Source organism: Pleurodeles waltl, chromosome 4_2, assembly GCF_031143425.1.
Source record: "Pleurodeles waltl isolate 20211129_DDA chromosome 4_2, aPleWal1.hap1.20221129, whole genome shotgun sequence".
Classification (NCBI taxonomy): Eukaryota; Metazoa; Chordata; class Amphibia; order Caudata; family Salamandridae; genus Pleurodeles; species Pleurodeles waltl.
Window position 1 is genome coordinate 13816786 of NC_090443.1, and position 27063 is coordinate 13843848.

At 43.8% G+C, this 27063-nt stretch overlaps 1 protein-coding gene across 12 annotated transcripts in view; it reads right to left on the minus strand.

Moving 5' to 3' along the window:
- The window catches only part of CACNA1A (calcium voltage-gated channel subunit alpha1 A), a 1156221-nt gene that overhangs the window by 39091 nt on the left and 1090067 nt on the right, over positions 1-27063 (minus strand). For 9 of the 12 annotated variants that reach the window (XM_069230415.1, XM_069230416.1, XM_069230412.1 and 6 more), the window contains one exon: positions 21385-21420. The exons of the other annotated variants lie outside the window; for them this stretch is intronic. In XM_069230415.1, coding sequence (XP_069086516.1) covers positions 21385-21420 — 36 coding nt within the window. The remainder of the gene's footprint in view (positions 1-21384; positions 21421-27063) is intronic. 12 annotated transcript variants of the gene reach the window in all.

A 27063-nucleotide genomic window follows, 5' to 3' on the forward strand; every position in this document is an offset into this window, starting at 1 on the left:
TGGATCTCACGTCTTTGGAGGAATGTGAAAAAAGGAACTAGCATCAATAGAGCTTGTGTGTACTGCGTGCAATACTTAAGGGGCCATTGCACAATGTGAGGTTGTTGGATGCCTTCCAGAACCAGGAGGAGGAACAGAATGAATAAAATCTGGATCCACTTTCTCACCTGGCACAAGGTTCACCTAAGTAATCTGCGGGAGTGAGTATAAGCTAGAAATATGTATACCACTGAGTTTACAAGCTCTTCAAGACCGCTGACTTAAGGTTTTGAACATTAACCTGAATTAGAACATTGGAACATTGGCAGCTCCATTGAAAACAATGGAGTACTCCGGGCTTTTACTGGCCGGTAAAAGCCCGCAGCGCCAACATTCCAATGTTCTCTTTGTTCACAGCAAGAGCTGTGAACAAAGCCTCACGGAGCCCAGGGGATTTTAATCCCCTCGGGCTCCGTGAGGAATTTGTTTTATTTAATAGAACATTCTGCCCTGAGTGGCAGAATGTTCTAATAGCCTTAGAACCCGCCGTAGCGGGCTCTACCGGCTAATAAAAGCCCGCTACGGCGGGTTCTAAGGCTATAGTATGATACTATGAAGAGTTCTAACTGTTTTGCCCTGTCAGTCAAGGTATACAGTTCTTGTTGTGAACATATTTTCTGGTGCCACAGGTAGCAAGGCGGAGGCACACCGTCCAATTGAGGGCTTGGCCAATCTCTGTACTGTAAAAAATGTCTATCTGCCCTGTGAAAAGGATTACATTTAGCCCCAGAGCCTCCAAACTCAACTTCACTGACACCAACAATGTCCAGTCCCCATTGCGTTGGGATGAAATGGCATTACTGTACCTCGTCAATATACCTCTATTCCCTATATGTCTAACCCTAACCAGAACTCTGTAATAGTACAAGTCTGCACTCCAAGAAGACCCAGGCCAAGAGCTGAGTACTGGTTGATTTTGGTGCACAGTGGTACTGTGAAGAGCTACAGAAAATGTTTTTGAATTGTTTATAACTTTGACTCTATATTACAAATTTACCTCAAATGTCTCAAAAATATAACGTGTCCCTTTAGGCTTGATTTTTGGAATTGTCATTCAAATTGGTAAAATGTAGAGAATGTTGTAAAGGGCACCAGGGGAGTTTCATTGAAATTCTGTTTAGGAATTCTTGCTAACAGAGGAATACTGAAACCTCTGATCGAAGACCAGGCCCAGTGGCTACTTGTGCAGAGAGACAAGGCATATGATACAGCATGGAGCCATGACCTGTGCCTAGTGCCCACTAGTCCAGATGCAGGCTTTTCCTGCAAATACTAAGGGCCATATTTATACTTTTTGACGCAAAACTGCGCTAACGCAATTTTGCGTCAAAAAAATTAGCGCCGGCTAACGCCATTCTGAAGTGCCATGCGGGCGCCGTATTTAATCAATGACGTTAGCCGGCGTTAGCCGCCGGCGCTGCCTGGTGTGCGTTGAAAAAATCGACATACACCAGGCAGTGCCGGCGTAGGGGGATATGGAGCTTGGGCGTGAAAAAATGGGGCAAGTCAGGCTGAGGCAAATTTTTCGCCTCAACCCGATTTGCGCCATTTTTTTCGACTCCCAACCCCCATAGAAATGACTCCTGTCTTAGCAAAGACAGGAGTCATGCCCCCTTGCCCAATGGCCATGCCCAGGGGACTTCTGTCCCCTGGGCATGGTCATTGGGCATAGTGGCATGTAGGGGGGCACAAATCAGGCCCCCCTATGCCACCCAAAAAAATAAAAAAAAACACTTACCTGAACTTACCTTAATGTCCCTGGGATGGGTCCCTCCAGCCTTGGGTGTCCTCCTGGGGTGGGCAAGGGTGACAGGGGGTGTCCCTGGGGGCATGGGAGGGCACCTCTGGGCTCCTTCCGAGCCCACAGGTCCCTTAACGCCTGCCTTTTACAGGCGCTAAAAAACGGCGCAAAAGCGGCCGTACGTCATTTTTTTTGACCCGCCCACTCCCGGGCGTGAATTTTGCCCGGGAGTGTAAATACGGCGCACATGCCTCGGAGTCACTTTTTTAGAAGGGAACGCCTACCTTGCATATAATTAACGCAAAGTAGGTGTCCACGCAAAAAAATGACGCAAACTCCATGAACTTTGGCGCTAGACGCGTCTAACGCCAAAGTATAAATATGGAGTTAGTTTTGCGTCGGAATTGCGTCAAAAAAAACAACTCAATTCCGGCACAAACGGAGTATAAATATGCCCCTAAGACTAATATACTAGGCCCGGGGAATGGAAGTGCCCAGCAACTGATGGCATTGCTAAATTTCTTTCACAGGTTTCGAAGTCAGGAACACTAGGCAAAGTATATTGACAATGGCTATGACTGTGTTCTCAGCAAGCCCTGTGGGATATTATTAATGTACATATGATGGGTTAGAATGCCACAACCATTGTTCAGTGGGCTCTAGGAGAAGGTAAAGTGGGCAAGATATTCTTGCTGAGTATGGTCGGAGGCCATGTCTTGATGGCACTAGAAGAGGGGTAGAAGGCACAGGTCCGAAATGGCACACAATATTCTGTGGCACTGAATGCGGCTTTGGACAGTAGGCACTGGGTAGTGGGTATAAAGCACTGCCAAAGGTCATCCCTTGTTATCACTAGGCATAGTTACATTTTACTCCTAGCAGGCCTTGGTAAAAGTTAACTGACATGGCATAGACTAAAGCAATATATTGTGCCTACAGGCACTTACAAAGAAGTAGAAGAAACAGGGCATGGCCGAAGTCTGGAGCTAATGGGTAGCCAGTGCAAGATTTTAAGATTCGGTGACCTCCTTTCTTATCTTGAAATGCCAGATATCAGGCAGGAAGCAGCATTCTTTACAATCTGGAGAGGCTTTTGTTAGATTGCAACACCACAGTTTTGGATTGGATTTCGTTTCAGAAAGTTCAAGAAGTCCATAAACATGTTAGAGTCAGGCAGTTGGCCAAAATCTGACACCTTGTATAATGTTCATCTTTTTCACACAAACTAGACAGGCCAAATATGATCTCCGTGTTGTCCAAGAGTAGCTAGGGATCAGCTCCAGGCATTAAAAAGCTGTGGGGACAGAATCGACCCCTGCATGACACTACACTTCAATTTCATAGGTGTGCAACAGAAAAAGTGGCAAGGTCATTGATCTGCAGACCATGAGATAAAAATAACTTGATCCATTTGAAGGCTTGGTCACCAAAACCTGTGTCAACTAAGATATTTTCCAGGATATCATTGTCAATGGCTCATTTACAACACATTCCTGGCTCATAAGTCACCCTTCTCTCTTGTTCAGTCATGATCCTCCAGCTTATTTCGCACATATTCTTTTATCTTTTACTATTGATTCCAAATCTTCCTCTCATTTGTAATTCAATAGCACCAAATGGTACATAGCAACACTGCATCTCACGGAGCTAAATGTCACCTTCCCTTTCTAAGACTCACCTACTCTCCTTCACTTCATCCATCTTTCAGTCATATATTCTCACATTGTTCATTCAACGTCTTTGTTGTCAATGCCTCTGATTTACTTATCTTACCTTTCTACCCTCATCCCTCTCTAACAACTCTCTCTGATTCTTAAACCTGTATTCTCCAGATCCGGTCTCTTCCTCATGTTGTGTTCCCACCTATTGTTACCTCATTGTTACAAGCTGTCCTCTCACTAAGTTCTTTGCCTCTTCAATTTATGTTCCTAACATTCTTCAGTAAGAATTCTTTATGAATATCTGTTACAGAGTTCACTCAGCATCTTAGTGCTTATTATACTACCATGTTCAGTGTAAGGGAGATCCAGCTCAACTGATTGGCTACCTGTAAAGTGTGCTGATATCTCTTTGGTAATGATGCGCAATATATAAAAATGTGAAATAAATACAAAAGTCAAAAAGCAGTGTTGATGACTGCTGATAGGTCTAATAATACTATTGCACCAAAACACCAATTGTCGACCAACTAGCAAAGATAATCGAAAAGCGAAAAGATAACTATTCCTATACAGCAATATAGGTGAACTCAACTGTAGTAGTTGTTTAAAGGCCAATTGTTCTAGAAGTTTGTAAAGAAAGGGAAGGAGGAATATTAGCTAGACGTTATTCAGTTACAAGGTACGGGTTTTCAGGATGCGTTTAAATATGGCATGTTTCTATGCAAAAGGGAAGCCAGCTTGTGCGAAAGAGCAAAGTTTCAAGAAAAGACATAAAAAAAGTTCATACATTTTGCTCAACGTGGATATTAAGGAAAGCTGATTGGATAACAGCTTGCAAAAACTGTATCAAGATCAGGCTGAACAGTTGGTGAAAAAGGGTAATAAGTGCAGACAGTTTCGGTCTTAAGAGTTGTAGTAACAAGGTACTTTTTCTGAATGAATATCATCACAGACTAATTTGATCTTGTTAAAGAAGAAGTGGACTTTTGGATTCCTCTACAATTGTTCAGTTCGCTCCGATGACAATGTCTACATAGCTAAATGCTATTTTATCTGAGGGCAACTTTAACAAATGCTGCAAAGATTATGATACATATCTAAAATGACGGGCTACAAATTCAGTGCCATATGGATTCCTGTAAGAAAACTTCTCAACACAAAAAGATCTGTGAGCTATATGAAATCGAATCGCAAGATATGAATCACCCTTCATTTCTATATCCTGCACTGAATAGAGTTAGAAGGAGAACTGTAATATCTATGACTGATTAGGACTTTGGAGGGTGGCCTTCCATTCAGTTGGGTTGTCAGAGGCCATGCTTCAGTCCCAAATCCAATGGAGAACCATCTGTCACATTTAAAGATACCCAACTGAATGCCAGTGATAACTCCGGTCACAACACCCCGTCCTAATCTGGTCCAAAAGACAAAATAAGTGTACAACCAGTGCTGATACTAATCTAACTCCCAAAGCACCTGGAAAACGTCAAAGGCCCATGACTTAATTGTATAATTATATAGTATTAGTGAAGGGGATTGATAAAACCTAGAAATGCCCGGAGACATAACACTGTGTAAGGAATCAGAAAAATACTACAAAGTTCAAAAGTACTTTGAACACAGACAATCCATGAATTATTGTCTATCAGAGTGGTAGCTTCAGAAGCAAAGTCAATAGAACTCCCACTTATACCAAAGTAGATATTTTGAGGATTTCTTCAAACCAATGGTGACTATGGAATACCATCACCCTCTTTTGGGACTTGGGGAAATATCTGCTCATTGTCTATATCTTTTTTGGCTTTACACAAAGGCATACCGCTAATATTGCCAAATATGTTCAATGCTTCATTGAAGAAGTGGATGGCTCCTTAGTAGGGCTATTTCCTAGGTAATAAGTAGCACGTTTCTGAAGCGATGCTCTCAGTGAAGCAACACTCCTGCCAAGCAGGGGAATCATTGTTGGATTCCAGCATATAAATAAAACTTACATAGACTATGTTATGTTGGAACTATTTACACAGCACACACCCTGCCATTGCTATGGGGTCACAACCCATAACGGTTTGTTACCTTCCAAAGGTAACTTCTAAGGTTCAAACATTGGCCAGACTCTTGTTGAGTTTATAAGCTGTAACACCAGGATCGTATTTGGTGGGACAGGAAAGTCACCTGCATGGTATATGTGTGTGTCCCCCTGCCCTGAGTGCACAACTGCATGAAAACCTGGTACCCCAACTTTCAGCTTTGGACATTTGTAGCGTGTATGCAAAGGCCTAGCCCTGTTCCTGACTATATTTGGTCTGAGACCTGAGAGGCACACCACACACACTCAAGGGCCTACTGCTCCTGTCCTGAGTACAGTGCATAGATCAGTGGTGTCAGCATACCATATTTTTAGAAGCATCAATAGTGTGACCAGACTGTGAGCGATGCCTATTGGTCCCACTTGTGTGAAGTTGTGTTATTATATGTATACCCAGAACCTTGCATTGGCACTCAGTGTGCATGTCAAGTGCTTTTACATGTGCAGTGCATGTAACAAATGTGCAGTGATTGATGGTGTGGATGAATGAGTACTAAAGCCAGTGGGATCCATTTTGGCCAGTGGCCCAGGTGAAGCTGCATTAAGGTGACCCAAGGACGCCATTGTGGGTGGATCTGCACCTCCAATGGAGCAGCAGCAGTGCACAACTAATCTGGAGAGGCATGGGGATGGGCATGGCCCATGCCTAGCTGGCTCAGCAGCCTTGAGGAATAGTCGTTCACTGTGGCCCTTGCATCAGATGTGCAGAGTAGACACCTTGAGTACTTGAGAAGAGTGAAAAGCTGAAAATTACCTACTCAAAACACCACAAAGTGGTAAAATTAAAAAAGATCTTGAATTGAGTATGCATTTGAATTTCTCTAGGAGACTGCACCTGGCCTTGAATCATGCTTCTCTGAATTGCAGCAGGGGGGACTTAGCAGGGAAGGGCAACCCAAGATGAAAGGAGAATGAAGGAGTGAAGCACTATGAAGAAGGATCACACCCAGGGACAATATCTTATTTTTAATTTTGCAATATTTTTGTAGCACAAATTCGATCTTGAGGCGTTGAAGTGCTTTACATGAACCCCAGTTATAGTACATGTGAGAAAGTAGCCTCTTTCTAGCCTTGTTACCCCCACTTTTGGCCTGTTTGTGAGTATATATCAGGGTGTTTTCACTGTCTCACTGGGATCCTGCTAGCCAAGGCCCTGTGCTCATAGTGAGAACCCTATGTTGTAAGTGTGGTTGTTATGTGTCACTGGGATCCTGCTAGCCAGGACGCCAGTGCTCATAAGTTTGTGGCCTATATGTATGTGTTCCCTGTGTGATGCCCAACTGTCTCACTGAGGCTCTGCTAACCAGAACCTCAGTGGTTATGCTCTCTCTGCTTTCCAAATTTGTCACTAACAGGCTAGTGACTAAATTTACCAATTTACATTGGCATACTGGTACAACCATATAATTCCCTAGTATATGGTACTGAGGTACCCAGGGTATTTGGGGTTCCAGGAGATCCTTATGGGCAGCAGCATTTCTTTTGCCACCCATAGGGAGCTCTGACAATTCTTACACAGGCCTGCCAGTGCAGCCTGAGTGAAATAACGTCCACGTTATTTCACAGCCATTTCCCACTGCACTTAAGTAACTTATAAGTCACCTATATGTCTAACCTTCCCCTGGTGAAGGTTGGGTGCAAAGTTACTTGGTGTGAGGGCACCCTGGCACTAGCCAAGGTGCCCCCACATCGTTCAGGGCAAATTCCCCGGACTTTGTGAGTACGGGGACACCATTACACGCGTGCAATGTACATAGGTCACTACCTATGTACAGCGTCACAATGGTAACTCCGAACATGGCCATGTAACATGTCTAAGATCATGGAATTGTCACCCCAATGCCATTCTGGCATTGGTGGGACAATTCCATGATCCCCCGGGTCTCTAGCACAGAACCTGGGTACTGCCAAACTGCCTTTCCGGGGTCTCCACTGCAGCTGCTGCTGCTGCCAACCCCTCAGACAGGTTTCTGCCCTCCTGGGGTCCAGGCAGCCCTGGCCCAGGAAGGCAGAACAAAGGGCTTCCTCTGAGTAACATCTGTGTAACACCCTCTCCCTTTGGAAATAGGTGTGAAGGCTGGGGAGGAGTAGCCTCCCCCAGCCTCTGGAAATGCTTTGATGGGCACAGATGGTGCCCATCTATGCATAAGCCAGTCTACACTGGTTCAGGGATCCCCCAGCCCTGCTCTGGCGCGAAACTGGACAAAGGAAAGGGGAGTGACCACTCCCCTGACCTGCACCTCCCAGGGGAGGTGCCCAGACCTCTGCCATCTTGGAAACAGAGGTGTTTGTGGCACACTGGACTGCTCTGAGTGGCCAGTGCCAGCAGGTGACGTCAGAGACTCCTTCTTATAGGCTCTTACCTGTGTTACTAGCCTATCTTCCTTCCTAGGTAGACAAACCTCCTTTTCTGGCTATTTAGGGTCTCTGCTTTGGGGAATTCTTCAGATACCGAATGCAAGAGCTCACCAGAGTTCCTCTGCATCTCTCTCTTCACCTTCTGCCAAAGGATCGACCGCTGACTGCTCAGGACGCCTGCAAAACTGCAACAAAGTAGCAAAGACAACTACTGCAACCTTGTATCGCTTCATCCTGCCGGCTTTCTCGCCTGTTTCCTGGTGGTGCATGCTCTGGGGGTAGCCTGCCTCCTTCTTGCACCAGGAGCTCTGAAGAAATCTCCCGTGGGCCGATGGAATCTTCCCCCTGCAACCACAGGCAGCAAAAGACTGCATCACCGGTCCTCTGGGTCCCCTCTCAGCACGACGAGCGTGGTCCCTGGAACTCAGCAACTCTGTCCAAGTGACTCCCACAGTCCAGTGACTCTTCAGTCCAAGTTTGGTGGAGGTAAGTCCTTGCCTCCCCACGCTAGACTGCATTGCTGGGTACCGCGTGATTTGCAGCTGCTCTGGCTCCTGTGCACTCTTCCAGGATTTCCTTTGTGCACAGCCAAGCCTGGGTCCCGACACTCTAACCTGCAGTGCACAACCTTCTGAGTTGTCCTCCAGCGTCGTGGGACTCCCTTTTGTGACTTTGGGTGGCCTCCGGTTCACTTTTCTTCTAAGTGCCTGTTCAGGTACTTCTGCGGGTGAGGGCTCCCTGACTTGCTGGGCGCCCCCTCTGTCTCCTCATCCAAGTGGCGACATCCTGGTCCCTCCTGGGCCACAGCAGCATCCAAAAACCCTAACCACAACCCTTGCAGCTAGCAAAGCTTGTTTGCAGTCTTTCTGCGTGGGAACACCTCTGCAAGCTTCTTCACGGTGTGGGACATCCATCCTCCAAAGGGGAAGTTCCTAGTCCTCTTCGTTCTTGCAGAACACCGAGCTTCTTCCAACAGGTTGCAGCTTCCTTGCACCCTCAGCTGGCATTTCTTGGGCTCCTGCCCACTCTTGACACTGTCGCGACTCTTGGTCTTGGTCCCCTTGTCTTACAGGTACTCAGGTCCGGAAATCCACTGTTGTTGCATTGCTGGTGTTTGTTCTCCTTGCAGAATCCCCCTATCACGACTTCTGTGTTCTCTTGGGGTAGTAGGTGCACTTTACACCTACCTTTCAGGGTCTTGGGGTTGGCTATTTTTCTAACCCTCACTGTTTTCTTACAGTCCCTGCGACCCTCTACAAGCTCACATAGGCCTGGGGTCCATTCGTGGTTCGCATTCCACTTTTGGAGTATATGGTTTGTGTTGCCCCTATACCTATGTGCTCCTATTGCAATCTACTGTAACTTTACATTGCTTGCATTACTCCCTTTTGCTATTACCTGCATAATTTTGGTTTGTGTACATATATCCTGTGTATATTCCTCATCCTCATACTGAGGGTACTCACTGAGATACTTTTGGCATATTGTCATAAAAATAAAGTACCTTTATTTTTAGTATATCTGTATATTGTGTTTTCTTATGATATTGTGGATATGACACCAGTGGTATAGTAGGAGCTTTACATGTCTCCTAGTTCAGCCTAAGCTGCTTTGCCATAGCTACCATCTATCAGCATAAGCTGCTAGAAACACCTCTTCTACACTAATAAGGGATAACTGGACCTGGCACAAGGTGTAAGTACCTCTGGTACCCACTACAAGCCAGGCCAGCCTCCTACAGTACACATTTATTTATGCACTGGAAGGTTAGGTGATTTACCCAGAAGCACGGAGTGATGAGCCAATACTGAGAATTAAACTTGGTTCCTCAGTTCCAAAGTTGTCAGCTCTGGCCATTATGCCACATCATCTCCTATTTTGTATAACACATTGGATTGTGTGGTATTTAGTACTACTGTATGATTAAAACTACTAGCTGGACATTCAAGCTATTGTTTTTCTTGGATGACTGTTAAGTGCTGAGCTTCAGCACCCTGCACTACTTCCCTGAGAGTTCTATTTGCAGAACCATAGTAGGACAGGTTCCAGGACACCAGTGGCAAACAACCTCACCTATCATTTTTGGAGTTCAGTAGACCCTGACTGACCCATGGCCTACTGAACATGGTTTAATAGTATTTCTGATATTGTTGTTGTTTAAAATAGGTTGTTTTTAATAACTAATAGATGCATGTGTTACTGAGATTAGTAGGTGTGGGCAGTTACCTTGGCAGAGTGTTTAGCTGCTATCTGAGTAACCTGACTTACCCATGGTATTATGGAGCCATGTTTTTTGCATGAATCTTTTTATTGTTAAGTTTGTCTACGTTAACAGAACATTATATTGCATCCATGTTGTTCCTGATAACAGGTCAACACATTGATTGCACGTCTTATGTGTCTCATGAGAGTCCCTACTAACAGTGTAATAATCAGTGTCTGGAGTGAAGAACAATGGTGTTGGCTACTAAAGTGTGCGAACTCCATATTGTAATCAGTAATGCCCGTGGAGGCCTTAGTAGTGGCAGCTGATGCATTGATTGATTGACTACTTGGGTTCAAGAGCATACAGTGGAATATCTAGAAATTCTATTTCTCTGCGAAGTGCTAGTTAGTGTGGCTATGGATTTGTTTATAAATGTGGATTCTAAGGCAATGAGAAGCAAAACAATAAAATACAATATCATGGTAATACAATTGAACATGGAGCTCAAAACAATCGTCCCAATACCCATGGTATTGTGGAGCTATGTTATTCATCTTCTGGAAAATCTATGCTAAGTTGTAGGGTGTAGTTGATAGTATTACAGTAAACTACAATGAGGGTGATTATAATGTGGTCCAGACAAACCAATCAGTGCAATCAGTACTCAATTTTGTTCATGAAGTATAAAGTTTATTGGCTGGGGAAGAGATGCAAAAATGAAATATATATCTAAGCGAAGTGACAATTTCAAAATGGTTCAGTTTGATGGGGATTAGGAGATAGAAGTAGAATTGAGGCACTATCAACATCTGGTAGCGATCAAAGTATATAATTGTATGTGCCTGGTGAACACTTGGTGGTGCGACAAGTGAAAGTTGAGACCAGTCGCATAAAAGAGATTGATGTGGGACAGCTTTCTCAGGCAAAGAGAGAAACTAAAAGATCTTCAAGCCAAAATGTTAAAATGTGTGATGTCTGCAAAGTAATTGACAGTAATCAATATATATGAATATGTCTTCTGCAGATGAGCTTGTTTATAGCTGTGTAGTAATGTCTTTAAAGTTATTCAAGTGCTCTGTCTCAAGGCTAGGGGAGAATGAAATGTGTTGTGGGATTCTAAGCTGGAATCTCTGGGGCCAACAGAAAATCAGTTTAATGTGTGTTATTCATATAAACATTTTCATGTGAGTAACCACTTCTCATCCTGGAACAAGTTAGAAATGTACCCCTGAAAAGAGAACTCCTTTGAGGGTGGGAAGGAGAACAGAAGGCGTCTCAGGCTTCCAGATGCAAATGTCAACAAACCATAGATCTACACACAAGCAAGATTGTAGACCTGTGGTTGCAGATTTACTACTTTGTAGGAGAATGGGCCAGCTACTGGAATCCTACACAATGCAAACACCAAAATGATTTGTACTGTGGCAGTTAGTGGGCTCAACATTTTCATTCTCAGTTGAGAGTTACAATGATTAGTAAGCATTTCCTGGGCTTCAGAAACTGGCAAAAAATATTAGCGAAGGACGTGCTGAATCATAGCCCGCCAACTGAAGAGAGTGATGTCTTATTCCAGACTTTCTTACCTCGGAATGAAAAATGAGATAAGGGAGCTAAAGTGTACAAAATGTCAAAGTGAAAATAATGCGTGGAATTTTTAGAACATATCGGATATTCCCCAAAAATATTCTTTCAACAGAGAAACCGATTGATTGGCCCAGATGACTCGAGAACGGGACTTAACCCAGAACCCAATATGAAATGTTAAAATAAATTAATTTGTTTCGACCTTCTGAAATAGAATATAATTTATAAATTTAATGAAATGGTAAAAAAGTATATGTAGATAAAAAATATTTTTTAATAAATATTCAGTGACCATTTTTAATTACCAAATACATATAACATTGTTAGAAAATAATTTTAATTAATTCTGTATGTAACTTTTTGTAATTTAAAATACATATTAAGTATATACAAACAATTTACTTTGGGTGGCATTATTTTTTAATACAACATTAAAAATATGATTGTAATTTAATTTAATTTATTTGAATTATACAAATATTGAATTCAAAATCAAGATAATAGCATTTTTGTTATTTTGGCCTGCACTTAAAATAACGATCTCAATTAATTTACATGAGTATGTAACATTAAGTTGTTTTACTACTTTAATTTTTAAAAGTTTAATAAGCTTACTGTAGGGAGATCTCCGCCCCAGTGGCAGAGAAGTTTGTCTACGCGTGAAAATGTATTAGTTATAACTCTACTCTTGGAAATTTACATGTGACTTTACACTTTGTAGCAAATAATACATGGAAATGGTGACTAGCCAACAATAGTTAATTTGCTAAAACTGTAAGAGTAAATTGAGATGTGTAAATTTTCTCATGTGTAAATCTTCCTTGGTGAATAAACCCCATAGGTTTGTGAATTGCATTTGTTAGTAAAAAGTAATACTATTGTAGTACTACTTTATCTTCTACAAAATTCATTTTTGTGAATCAGTCCCCTCAGATTTATCTGTTCATTTCTTTTACCTTTTTTTGCTGCTTTTACATTTTTTTATATTTTCATTTTGTGGTACTTCATGAATGAATATTCATTTACCTCTAAGGACCCGATGCATCAACCACCTTATGGCAAAAGAGGAGGAATTTTTATTTTGTAAGCCTTGCTAACTATACCAAACACGTCTAAAGGTCCTCCTAGCAGATTATTTATTTATTTAAAGTTTGTGTAGAGTGCTGCTTGTCCATTTTTTACTTCAGAATACTAGGTGGCTAAAGTCTGTGTGAGGCGAAAGAAAGAGTAATTGTTACAGCCCACACAGTGATGGAGATATTTGAATGATATCCTTGAGCCACTAGCATCCAGGGTGTGGGTTTTAGTTAGAAAGAAGATGGAACATTTCAGTTGTCTGTGTAAAAAGCAAAGGGTGTTTGACCCTTCCATGAGATACTAGAATTCAGTTCTACATCTAAACCAATAATGTGGTTCTTTCAAAGTTATCCACCACTGGTGTGTTTCATGGATTCCCATTCTTGCATTAATCCTTGTCGTCTGGCATGGAATCCTCGATATTCCATTTTTGCATAGCAGTGTACAAATAGACTCAATTAATAAAAATAACAGCTATATACTACTTGTAGTCAGCCTACCTTATTATGTGACAATGACTCTGGCCAATGAGGTGCAGAGACACTGAGCTCAAGTCTACTCAGAGTATCCACCTGCCAGTAAATACATTCTGGAGCCTCAAAAAAAGGCAGAAGAGAAGGCTGCATGTGCGTCTTTGACAGATACTAACCTGTGAGCTCCGGGTTCTCTAGGGTTGGTATCACATGCTTGAATCTGTAGTAGAAAAGAAAAACTGTAGGAAAGAATGAGCCTCACTGTAACCAGAGAGGTTCGGAAGCACCACCTGTCCCATGGTAACCAGCTCTGGATCAAGTCACTGCTCTGTAAAAGTACCTTAATTCATGCTGCTAGTACAGAATCTTACTCTTATGACTGTGTGAGACTTGGTGCCAGTGAGAAAGATTGAAAGCAAAATATTCATGAACCCTTTGATATTCCTGGAAGAGAATAAGGATGAGCAAACCCTTTGCATTAAGTATCTTGAATTAGCAGCCAGATGTACTCTACTGGATGAGGTAGGCTGATGCAGGGACATGGTGAGTGGATTTAGGTTTGTTGTTTATCTCCATATTGTAAAAAATGTCCATCGACATTTCCTACAGTTCTGAAAAACATTGCTCTTGTGTATGTGGTGATATCAGTATTATTTGGGCATTGCCTCTCTCCTCAGCATGCACAGGACTCTCGGGAACAGCACAATTAGAGGAAAAGCATAGAGAACCTTGCCAAACCAGCTCACCCTGAAAAGCCCCATTCCAACTCCATGAGCAGATCCCTGTGCTCGTGAAGAAGGGGGTACTTGGTAGTCTGGTCCCAACAATTTCCCCTGCACTGAAATATGAGGGTCAGTTGTTTGGTATCTATCTGCTTTCTGGGACTTTGTGTTATTTATATGTTGAGGGCACAAGGGCGGTTGTTTGCACTCCTAGGCACTGGCTTGGTTGAAATGTCCACAGCAAGGTTCTTAGCATGGTACTTTAGACACTGAGCTTCCACAGTCAGAGCCAGAGACCTTGTTTCTCCCAGATTCAGAATGCAAAACATGGTTGTGGTGTCATCTGTGCAAGTCAACCTGTGACCTCTTGTGAGAGGAAAGAGGAAAACCTCGAGGGATAGCCTGACAATACTGAGTTCTAAGAGGTTGATGTGTCTGGGACAACAGACCACTGACATTCCCATTCCAGCAGGCAAGCAACTCCAGGTAGACAGATCTGCTGCATGTAAAGGCAGGTGATCGACCAAAATATTGAAAATAAAGTTTTGTAAGGCCAGAGTATTGTGGTAAGAATATCAAGTACAAAGATATTGTGAAGGTAAGTTTCTATGACTATGGAAAGGTTTACTATGAGTGTCTCCACATATGTGTACCTTGACATTATATATATATCTTCAAGGTGAATAAATATGGAGGAAAGAATATTACATCTATATGTACCTATTTGCACCTGCTTTCTAAATATTTCTGTCCTGGATATTTTTTCACAATAATTTTGTCCTTGATATTCTCTGATATCTGGAAAATGTCACTGTTCATTCACCTCCAGAGCACCTCTCTCAAAAGTGGAGTGCCTGTGATGTGGTTGCCCCATTTTCCATGGACGTGGTTCCATTGCATACATAGCTGTTCTTGACTACGAGTAGACATGTGAATGTGTTTGTGACCTCCATCTGCAGAGGGTAGCCCTTTCCTTCTCCTTACCAGGAACTGGTGCTATGCACTCTGTAAATATTGGAGGAGTGTATCTGAGGTCTCAATGCAAATGACCGTGAGCTGGCAGTGCTGTCCATCTGCCATTAAGCAATTGTATTTTCTGTATGATAAATGGATCAGGATGGTAAATTCAGTATTATGTAAGTCAATGTAAGCCAGGAAGTCACCATCTCTGATACAAGAGAAGGGTTTCAATAGAGATAACAAGTAGTACCACTGTTTCTTGAGAAATTTGTTAAGCTTAAGCAGTCTACTTGTGGGCACCTTTCTCCTTATCTTTTGAGCACACAACAGAATCTGGAGTAAAATTCTTGACCCATCAGTGCATTAGGCTCCGCTTCTACTGCACTCTTTAAAAGCAATATGAGGATTCTGGTTTTAGTTCCAGCATATTTTCGTGAACCTATATAGTGTAAATTCCTAGAAAAATGTTAGGAAAAAAGTGTATCATGTCTGACAATACAGGTTTAAAAGGAGGTGGAATGAAGAGATTAGGGTATGCCTGTGTCTCGACTGTCCTCCAGGTCTCCTTTGATTGTACTTGTTGTTCTGACCTGTTTATTGAAGCTCAAATTCGGCAAAATCTTTATCACCAATACTGGTGGTAGTTGTGAAAAATACAGCCTGGTGTTGATAGCCTTTCTCTTGAGATTAAAGTCTGAAACTAGAAATTCCCTGGCTGCCTTGCAGAGGCCCTGATGATCTTGCCCTCTCTGTGCCATTCTTCATCATCTGCAGAATATCTTCCCAAACATATTGTATCCTTTAGAAAGTATGTCCATAATCCCCGACTTCAGAGTGAAATAATGTACTTTTAAACAATCCATAGTGGCATAGGATTGTGGCATTCCCTATGTGATGCAAATTAGCTGTAGGCAAGCCCATGAACCCAACGGCTATACTCAAAAACCAAGCTCACCATCCTATAGAATAGATATGGTTAGAAGCCTGTCCCTTTCTGGAAGTAGTCTATAAATGGTCTTGTGCCATACTACAGCTATTTGTAACACCTCAATAGGATGACTGGGGCACTGGCAATTTTTACTCTGCTAGTGACCAGTTTGTACTACCTTGCAGCACTCCTCCTTCGCTGCAAATGAAACTGATGTAACCCAAGAAGGAAGAAAGTTGTGATGAATGCCCATCTGAAGGTTTTCAACAGGAGAGCAGATGCAAAGTATTCCCTTACATGGGATAAGTGGTGGAAATCTGGCCAGTTAAGCCTTTGCGGAAAGTGCGGGTCAGTCCCTCTCCAGCACATTGGCTAGAGTTCAGGTCACATAATGAAGCAGATACATCATAGGTAACATGGGGCTATTTTCAATGTTCACTGACTTTATAAGAATGCCCCTATGTAAACCCGACCCCAGAATATCTCCAGCCTGACGATGTAGAATAATTCAGGCATGTGCATCCACCTGTGACCTATAAAAAGAAGATTATGCAATCATGGACCTCATCCTCACATACCAATAATTCAATCAATCAAATATTTGCAAAGCGCGACTTATCACCCGGAGGAGGTCTCAAGGCACTAAAGAGGGACGCAGGTCAGTCGAAGAGGCAGATCTTGAGGTCCTTCAGGAACTAAACCAGTGAGGGTGACCACCTGAGGTGAATTGGCAGTGTGTTCCAGGTCTGCGCAGCGAGTTAGGAGAAGGATTTTCCTCCAGCCGAGTTCTTCCGGATCCTGTGGATGGTGGCGAGGGCCAGTTGAGCAGAGCAGAGTTGCCTGGGGGTTGCATAGAAGGAGAGGCGGTGGTTCAGGTAGGCAGTTCCTATATGGTGAAGGGCCCTGTAAGTGTGTGTCAGAAGTTTGAAAGTGATGCGTTTGTTGACGGGGAGCCAGTGTACCTCTCTCAGATGGTGGAGATGTGGCTGTGGCAGGGGATGCCCAGGATGAATCTGGCTGCAGCATTCTGTATTCTCAGGAGTCTTGTTGTTGATGCCGGCATAGAGTGGTTGCCGTAGTCAAGTTTACTGCTGACGAGTGCATGGGTGACAGTTCTTCTCGCATCGATGGGGATCAACTTGAAAATCCTCCGGAGCAGGCAGAGAGTGTGGAAGGACAATCATGAGACAGCATTGACTTGGCGGGCCATAGAGAGTGAGGAGATGAGAATAATGCCAAGGTTGCGTGTCTGGCCAGTGAGAGATAGGGCTGTTCTGAGGGCAGTGGGCCACCAGGAGACATCCCAGGCAGTGGGGCCCTAGGATGAGAATCTCCACCTTATCTGAGTTGAGCTTAAGACAGCTGTCTTTCATCCAGTTGGGGACTGCATTCATTCCATTGTGGAAGTTGCTTTTGGCTGTCAATGGTTTATCAATAAGAGAGAGAATCAGCTGTTTGTCGCTGGCATATGAGATGATATTGAACCCGTGGTGTCTGACAACCCTGGTGAGCGGGATCATGTAGACATTGAAGAGGGTGGGACTCAGAGATGAGCCCTGGGGTACACCGCAGCTGATTTCCATCGGTTTTGAGGAGGAATTTGGGAGCCTGACTTTATGGGTTCAGCCAGTGAGGAAGGCACGGATCTACTCCAGGGCTTTGTCGTGGATGCCGGCAACCTAGAGTCTGGTGCACAAGGTGGTGTGAGAGACGGTGTCAAAAGTGGTGGAGAGGTCGAGGAGGATGAGGGTAGCTGTTTCACTGTGGTCCAATAGGGTGTGGATGTCACCCGTGGTTGAAAGAGTGCTGTATCAGTCCTGTGGTTGCTCCTGAATCCAGATTGGGAGGGAACTAGGATGTGGTTTGTCTCGATTAACTCGGTTAGCTGTGCTTTGATTACTTGATGACATTGGCTGGAAAAGGGAGCAGTGAGATCAGTCTGTAGTTCTTCAGCTTTGTTGGGTCTGCGGAGGGCTTCTTCAGCAGTGGGGTTATCTCTGCGTGCTTCCATTTACCCGGGAAGGTGGCAGTCTTGATGGAGAGGTTGATGGTACCGCATAGATTGGGTGCAATGGTGATGCCAGCTCGGTTGAAGATGTGGTGACGGCATGGGTCCATGGGTGCCCCAGAGTGGATGGCATGCATGAGCCTCCGGGTGACTTCCGGGGTGAGGAGGGTCCAGTGGTCCAGGGTCGGTGGGGGGTTGGGGTCTGCGGTGGTGGTGGAGTGCAGGCGGGGTGGGTCTTTGCTTGTGAATCCTTTGTAGATGTCCTGGATTCTTTGGTGGAAGAAGGGGGCAAGGTTGTCCCAGAGGTCTTGGGAGGAGGGGATGTATGTGGTTGACTATGGTGAAGAGTTCCTTGCTGTTGTGTGCGTTGCGTAGATGTCCTCCTGAATGGCTGATTTTCTAGCTGATCTGATCTGCTGCTAGTACTATGTGATGGCATTTTTTAAGGCTTTGTGGTCTGTCTTACTGCTTTTTCACTTTCTCTTGAGTTCTCTGTAGGCACTCTTGGATTCTTGGAGGTCAGGGGAAAACCAGCTGGGTCTCCTGTGGTGTTGATTGCCGGCGGGTTTCCTTAGGGGGCTAGAGTGTTGGCGCAGCTAGCGATCCACGGCTGAAGGTTGTGGGCCGGGTCGTTGGCATCCCTGGTGTCTGGTGGTGGGGAGTGGCAGAGAGCGGTGGTGAGCTGGGCTTCGGTAACTTTGGTCCAGTTTCTGTGGGGTGGCAGTGGGTGTGGTATCATTCTGTGGTCTTGGTTAAGGAGAAAAGGACACAGTGGTGGTCCGTCGAGTGGAGTTTGGAGGTGTATGAGAAGGAGATGTGGTTTCCGGCAGAGATGACAGAGTCGAGGGTGTGTCCTACAGAGTGTGAGGGGAGGTTGACTAGTTGTTTGAGCCCGATGGTGGCGAGGTTCTCCATGAGAGTTGAGGTGTTCGGGTTGCTGAGGTTGTTGAGGTGAAAATTGAGGTCGCAGAGGAGGATATGGTCCCTTGAGGAGAGGGCATGGGGAGCGATGAGGTCCATCAGAGCTTTGCTAAGGGGGGACAGGGCCCGGGGGGTCTGTAGATGAGGTTGCCGCAGAGGGTGGTGTTTGGATTTGTCTTACTCTGAAAGTGCAGGTGTTCAGTGATGGGGGTTTGGACATTGATGCTGGTAGTGAGTTTTTGTGGACGATGGTGACACCTCCTTCTGGCCAGTTGGCACGGTCTTTATGTACGATCTTGAATCCGTCAGGGATGGCAGTGGCGATGTCTGGCGCAGAGGTGGTGGTAATCCAGGTCTCTGTGAAGAAGGTGACGTCCGTGCGATGGAGTTGAGTAGAACCGATACTTCTATTGCATGTTTGACGAAGGAGCAAGTGTTGAGTAGTATGCATCTGAGGTGTCAGGATGGTCTAGTGGAGAGGAGGATTGGTGTGCGGTGGCAGGTGAAGGTGCAGTTGCGGCAGGAGAACGGGCCACAAGTGTCCTTAGGCGAAGCATAGTTGCATACGGCGGAGCCTCTGGTGTTTAGGGTTTGCAGGGTGATGGCATCATATTGACGGATGGTGCTGGAACCAGGGTCTGTGGTGCTGGGCGCAGATCATGCACGGACGGGTGCAGACAGGCTTGCCATTGATTGCCATTAGGAAGGGGAGGGAGGTGGGAGGGATCGCTCTGCTAGGAGGGGGCGGGCTGCAGAGGCAGCAGCGGCAAGGAAAACGCAGGACAAAGGCAAAGAAAATGATAGAAAGGAGGCAAAAATAGAGGAGGAAAGTGAAAAGGTAAAAAAGGCAGAAAAAGGGAACAGAAAGGCAGCAGAGAGAAAGACAGAAAGGCCACCATTGGCCACCAGGGATGAGTTGCAGGCGGTTGCCTGCAGATGGAGGAGGGCCTCGATCACAGTGAGCCAGGCAGGCTCACAGGATGCAGGGCAGCAGCAACAACAGGTGGTGCTGTGCGGGGGGAATGATGCAAACGCTGACCAGAGGTCAGTGAAGTCGCTCCTTCACCATGCAGCGGTCGCATATATGTGTTATAATAATAATGAGAAATCTCTCTTCAGACATTCATAATTGACAGCCACCATCTTTTTTCCAATAATTTGTAGTCTCCAGTTAAAGACACACAGGAATATTGATCAGAACAGAAGGCAGTACGTGGAAGGCATGGGAATGTCTTGAGGCTGGGAATGCTTCCTTGTCTCCTCTACCAAAGGACAGACACTGCCATATACTACACTGCCTCAACATCACAGCAGATATCTGCGTACAATGTGGTCAAGCAGATTACGGAGAAAGCACCGAGAGTTAAGGGCCAGGAATGGGGTTTACAAACAAGTTATGCATGCAAGGAAGAAATCAGCAAAGAGTGAAAACATTGAGGCGAGTGTGATAGTACAGAACGTTTAAGGAATAGAAAGTGCATGAGAAATACAGATTACTGAGTGTGGAAGATAGACCAATAACTTTGCGAGGCATATAGAGCATGCACCTGCATGTAGCCTAAGCACCAAAATAGAGAACACATCGGGACACAGGCACATGGAAAATCTGATGACCACAATGGAATGTAAGAGTACGAGATGCCCAGAGGAATGTGTGAGGGAGGGAGAGCGTATAGAAATGGGGAAGGAAAAGAAAGAATAAACGTATTTGAGAGGAGTACAATTTAAAAAGTACGCAATAGAAACTGCAAAGGAACGTGAGTAATAGAGAACAATAAGTAGCACTTGAGGGAAGAAAAGTGAAACCAGCACAAAAAACATGGGAAATAAATAATGAGAATAATGTGCGAGGAGCAAACAGCACAACGGAACAAGTGGAGAAGATACCATAAAGGAATCTTTGATGAACAGAAAGCACGAAGGAATGAGTGCTAAAGACAACACAAAGAAATGCATTATTGACAGAAGTCACACAGGAAGGACTGCAGAAAAGACCACAACGGAATAGAAAAAGTACAGTATGTAGTGTACAAAAACACAAAAATATAAAAGGCACAGAAAGCACAAAGGAGCTAAAGTACAAGAGAGCACATAGAAATGCCCGAGAAACAGACAACACAACGTGATGAGTGAAGAAAAGAGCACAAAAGTGAGGAACAGAAAGAACACAGGAATTAGTGCCAAATAAAATGAGAGGGACAGAGAGCACAAAAGAATAAAGTTCTGAAGACAGCACACAAATGTGAAATAAACAGAAAGCAGAAGGAACTTAAAGGACAAAAAATGCACATGATAAAGATCATGAAGAATGAGGAGGAACAGAAAACACAACATAATATAAACGAAACATACAGCATATAGGAAAGTGTGGTGAAGAAAACAGCATAAATTTGTGAGGAAGATCGTCCACCATGCAAATTGTGCAGAATGCAGTATAAAGTAACATTTGAGTAACAGAGGCAAAGGGACATCTGAGGGATAAAGGTCACGAAGTAAAATGTGAGAACAGAGAGCATTAAGTAATGTGTGAGGAAAAGAGAGAGCACAAAGGAGCATGTGAGGAATAGAAAATTTATGGTAACGTGTGAGGTAACAAGAGAGACCAAGATATGGTACATACACTGAGATAATTCCCACGAGGCCGCACGTTCCTCCTCTGTCAAAGCCATACAAGACGGAGCACACAAAGTGTAAATATAAAAGCAAAAAAATAGAACAAGAGACAAGGAATGAAGGGAACGAACAAAACAGAAAGGTGGGAGGGAAGAAACGCCAGGGAGGGAAAACGGGAAACACAGGATAACAGGAAAAAGAACAGAAAATATTCAAGTTAACAGCCAATAATAATAAAAAATAACACAATTAATCACACGTCACAATATTCAGACCAGTTTGTTAAGAAAACAAAAATACAAAAAGCATATACAAACACAAAGGTACAAAACAGAAGAAAGGTCAACAGTACGGATAGGGTAAGACAGGTACACAAAGCGGGGCAAACTTTGCAAGCTCACGCAGTGCACGTGCCAGTAACACAATCAGGAGTTAAATACGAAAACGCCTCAGCAGCCAAGTTTAGACAGTATATTAGACTTTGTGGCAATTGTAAGGGGGGGACAACGGAGATATCTCCCGATCCAAACTCAGCTAACGAATACAACAGGGACATGGAGTGAAATTAAAAAGTAACCATGGACTAGGGCCTCTCTCAATGCTTATCCAGATGAGGGGCTAGCTGTACAGTCTGGGTGAGGAAGGCACAAGAAGCGGTCCCAGAATTCTGTGTATTGGCCTTCATCAGACATGTCTTTCTGTATGAGTCCCTGTGGCAGATCAGCAAATTGTTGAACCCCTGATGTGGAGTCGTAGGTGGTGGTCTTTCTGTTTCTGGTGGTTTGGGAACTGCAGGTCTATATCCTGATGCCTGTGGCGACACAGGAGCATTTTGTGTTGGTTGTTCGGTAGGCTGAGAAGCAGGTTCTGAAGGGAATCTTGCATAATAATCTGCCATTATATAGCACATGTCTGTAAATGAGGTCTACAGGCACTTTCGTCACTGGATGTTCTTTACAAGACAGTTTCATTGGGGTCATAGTGGCGATTGTGGTGTACATGCTTGTCCACGCATTCTGGTTCCTGATAACACAGGTAATCTAGGTGGCAAGATTCGGGTCTGCGTTTAGGGCAGTACCATTTTTCTTCCTCTATGTCCTGATACTTTATTTTGACCTTCTCCGATTATTTTTAAATCCTGTTATTTTCCCTAATTTAGAGGTAGTCGGGCAAGAAGTCTACACATAAAACCAACAGGAAGGTCAAAACACATTTTTTTAATTGAAATAATGAGTAATCTGCTTGAAATGAGAGTTAATCTATGGAACCCCCTTCTCACATGACGTGCGGTTTGTGTAGTAGGGTCACTCTCTCTTCACTGGTTGAAGTTTGGGTCTTTTCCAATAAGGTGGATGCGCAGATAAAGAGGCATTGTTTATACTGCTGTTACAAACTTACTGTAAGACTCAGACCTCAAAGACAGGGAATGATTCAAGCATGTTAATCTATGAAAGATCCTATACGGCAGAAATAATGAAATATGGTATGTGCCTTAATAAGATACTTTTCCATAGTTGTTAACCTCAAAATGAATTGTAGAAGCTGTGATATTTTGAGTTGATGACTGTGTTACACCTAATTTAGTAATTTCTAGTTTTCAGTGTTTCACGTAACCCACATATGTGCGTCAGTAGGATATGGACTTGCCAAACAATGTTAATTGGTTAAGGTGGAAACAATATCCTTACACCATGAGGTAATGGCAGTCTGTGCAAGGAACACAAGCATCCTATAGAGTCAAACGTAATCAATAAAAATACTGTTGGTTCAATATTAATATTTGTAACATCACATTTTCTTAACACACCTTCCCTTTCAAAGGTATTTAGGAATAAAAATGTAAATAAAATGCAGACCAAAAAAGCTTACTTTGGGTTGTCTGTTATTTATATAGTGAATTTGGGAGTGAGTTGCAACTGGTATTAAAACCCAGGAATGTAAACTATACATACCAAATTCAAAAAGAGTTACTGTAATGTGGACTTAACATACATACATGGATACATAAAGGAAATGTGCAATTATTAAGTATTTTGTGATTTATTGTAAATTAAAAAGACTATTATTTTATTAAAAATAGAAATACATAATTGATAATAGCATAAGACATTGAAACTATGAAGATGCACACTGTGTTTGAAAAACATCGAAAATGCTAATATGGCTTTGGATTCTATGTGCTGTTATCTAGGCCATATGACATAAATTAACTTTGCAACGCACAGGATCTTAAAGATTGGTCTTAAATGATAAAATTAACAAATACATGAGTGACTGTGAGCAAAGATTGATTCCAAAGTTTATAAAAAAATTCTTGACATATGTTGTGCTGGCTAAGAAAACTAAAAGCTGAATTTATACTGCACATCCCCCACATCCACTCCTAGCAGAAGCATTGAGTGTAGTGCTTCAAAAATGCATGCCAGATATCCTACTGCAGCAGACAATCCGATCTATCTGAATTTTTCATACTTGGAGAACATAACTGAGGCCACCTTGTCTTTTACAACACGTGCATGGTTATCTGCAAGAGGATTTGACCTGTGCAATGAATAGTAGTGTTGCATAATCTCAAAACCCCCCTTTCTTTTCCCATTTCACCCGTAAACCCAACTGCTTCCTTTCATGACATGACATCTAACATCTTTCTCTTTCTTTGTAAATTCCGCATCTTTTGTTGGCTACCAAACAGTCAGAACATCATTGTGTTCGCATAAATTACTGTGTATATGTATATTATGTAAACAATGCTAACTACTTTCAAATTGTTGTGCAGACCAAATCCTCTCACACTGTATCCACTACTAGAACATGTACGTGCGGGTATGTTAAATTCCCCCACCGCTCCATCTTTCCTTTTTTTTTAAACATCCATGTGTTGCCTTTTCTTTGGCTCATGCCAGCTTGTTCATTTTCCTTTGCTATGTAAAGCGCCTGTTGCCCCTTGGGGCCAAGTTCAACTTATATAAATAAAAAATCAACTAAAGAAAAAACATTATGCTATCGATTGCAGAATGTTGGTCTTGGACTCTGCCAGTGAAATTGTAGAAATGGTCGGAGCAACCAAATTCCAGTTTTCTCTACTGACAAAATGGTGAGATACATCTAACACTCATCGTATGAAGTTGTTCCTTGACTGAGGTCATATGACGGCACTTGAAGAAGACCGGGAATAGATTTTCTCAGTAAAATGATATGCATTAACACCTCTGGAGAAATGAAGGGTCAAGAGAACAACAATGACCTTATGGAAATAGTGCTGTTTACAGAATGAGGAAAACAAGGTGATAGATGGGATGCTTCAATGAATGTCAGCCACTTCTAATTACTCTTGGCTGAAATGCAGTTTTTTTCACTCTGCCAATAAAAACAGCAACCTCCCTTGTGAAAATCGATCTGAGTCTTCTTCTAGTAGGAAGAGTTTTGCTGAACTGAGAAAAGGAAATCTGAAGACCTCCGAAGAACTCAGAATGGGAACAAAAGCGGCTGCTGAGAAGTTTGTTTAGAAGCACACACGGCCTGCTGCTCACTGATGCACCCTGAGGAAGTAAACAAAGGTAATCAAAGGAACATGTTACTTACTGTCGGTAATGCCCTATCTGGTAGAGACTCTATCTAGCTGCAGACTCCTTAACTTAGAATATCCCCAGGCGTCAAACTGGATCTTGAAGATTTTCGAGCAGTATGTGGTGTCATTCAACTCTTATCTTTTAGAGCGCATGGCAACCATCAGGCTTCCCCGCACTGTGAGTCAGCAATGAGTTCAACTAGTTGGGATAGAGCCAGGTTTACAGACTTTTCCTAAATTTAACTTCATTAGGCTCTGTTCTCAACAAAGTTGGTAGTGTGTTTCACAGTTTGGGCGGCAGACAAAAAAAGAATCTTCCACCCCAGTTGGCCTTCAGATGCGAGGGACTGATAGGAGGCCCCTGGTGGAGAATCTTAAGGTTCTACTCGGATTATATACTGTCATAAGAGCTCTAACCATGTGGGGTCCTTTCACCATTTATTGCCCTTTGGGTCATACAAAGCATTTTAAATTTGATTCTGTGATCAATTGGAAGCCAATGTAAGGAGATCAGAGCTTTCGTGACTGAGGACTGTAAGAGGCTGGACTGGCTTGTAGTGAGTACCAAGGGGTACTTGCACCTTGCACCAGGCCCAGTTATCCCTTATTAGTGTATAGGGTGTCTAGCAGCTTAGGCTGATAGATAATGGTAGCTTAGCAGAGCAGCTTAGGCTGAACTAGGAGACGTGTGAAGCTACTACAGTACCACAAGTGTCACTTGCACAATATCATAAGAAAACACAATACACAGTTATACTAAAAATAAAGGTACTTTATTTTTATGACAATATGCCAAAGTATCTTAGAGTGTACCCTCAGTGAGAGGATAGGATATATACACAAGATATATGTACACAATACCAAAAATATGCAGTATAGTCTTAGAAAACAGTGCAAACAATGTATAGTTACAATAGGATGCAATGGGGAAACATAGGGATAGGGGCAACACAAACCATATACTCCAAAAGTGGAATGCGAACCACGAATGGACCCCAACCCTATGTGACCTTGTAGAGGGTCGCTGGGACTATTAGAAAATAGTGAGAGTTAGAAAAATAACCCTCCCCAAGACCCTGAAAAGTGAGTGCAAAGTGCACTAAAGTTCCCCTAAGGACAAAGAAGTCGTGATAGAGGAATAATGCAGGAAAGACACAAACCAACAATGCAACAACGATGGATTTCCAATCTTGGGTACCTGTGGAACAAGGGGACCGAGTCCAAAAGTCACAAGCAAGTCGGAGATGGGCAGATGCCCAGGAAATGCCAGCTGTGGGAGCAAAGAAGCTTCTACTGGACAGAAGAAGCTGAGGTTTCTGCAGGAACGAAAAGGGCTAGAGACTTCTCCTTTGGTGGACAGATCCCTCTCGCCGTGGAGAGTCGTGCAGAAGTGTTTTCCCGCCGAAAGAACGCCAACAAGCCTTGCTAGCTGCAAATCGTGCGGTTAGCGTTTTTGGACGCTGCTGTGGCCCAGGAGGGACCAGGAGGTCGCAAATTGGACCAAGAGGTAGAGGGGATGTCGAGCAAGACAAGGAGCCCTCTTAGCAGCAGGTAGCACCCGGAGAAGTGCCAGAAAGAGGCACTACGAGGATGCGTGAAACGGTGCTCACCCGAAGTCGCACAAAGGAGTCCCACGTCACCGGAGACCAACTTAGAAAGTCGTGCAATGCAGGTTAAAGTGCCGTGGACCCAGGCTTGGCTGTGCACAAAGGATTTCCGCCGGAAGTGCACAGGGGCCGGAGTAGCTGCAAAAGTCGCGGTTCCCAGCAATGCAGTCTAGCGAGGTGAGGCAAGGACTTACCTCCACCAAACTTGGACTGAAGAGTCACTGGACTGTGGGAGTCACTTGGACAGAGTTGCTAGATTCGAGGGACCTCGCTCGTCGTGCTGAGAGGAGACCCAAGGGACCGGTAATGCAGCTTTTTGGTGCCTGTGGTTGCAGGGGGAAGATTCCGTCGACCCACGGGAGATTTCTTCGGAGCTTCTAGTGCAGAGAGGAGGCAGACTACCCCCACAGCATGCACCACCAGGATAACAGTCGAGAAGGCGGCAGGATCAGCGTTACAGAGTTGCAGTAGTCGTCTTTGCTACTATGTTGCAGGTTTGCAGGCTTCCAGC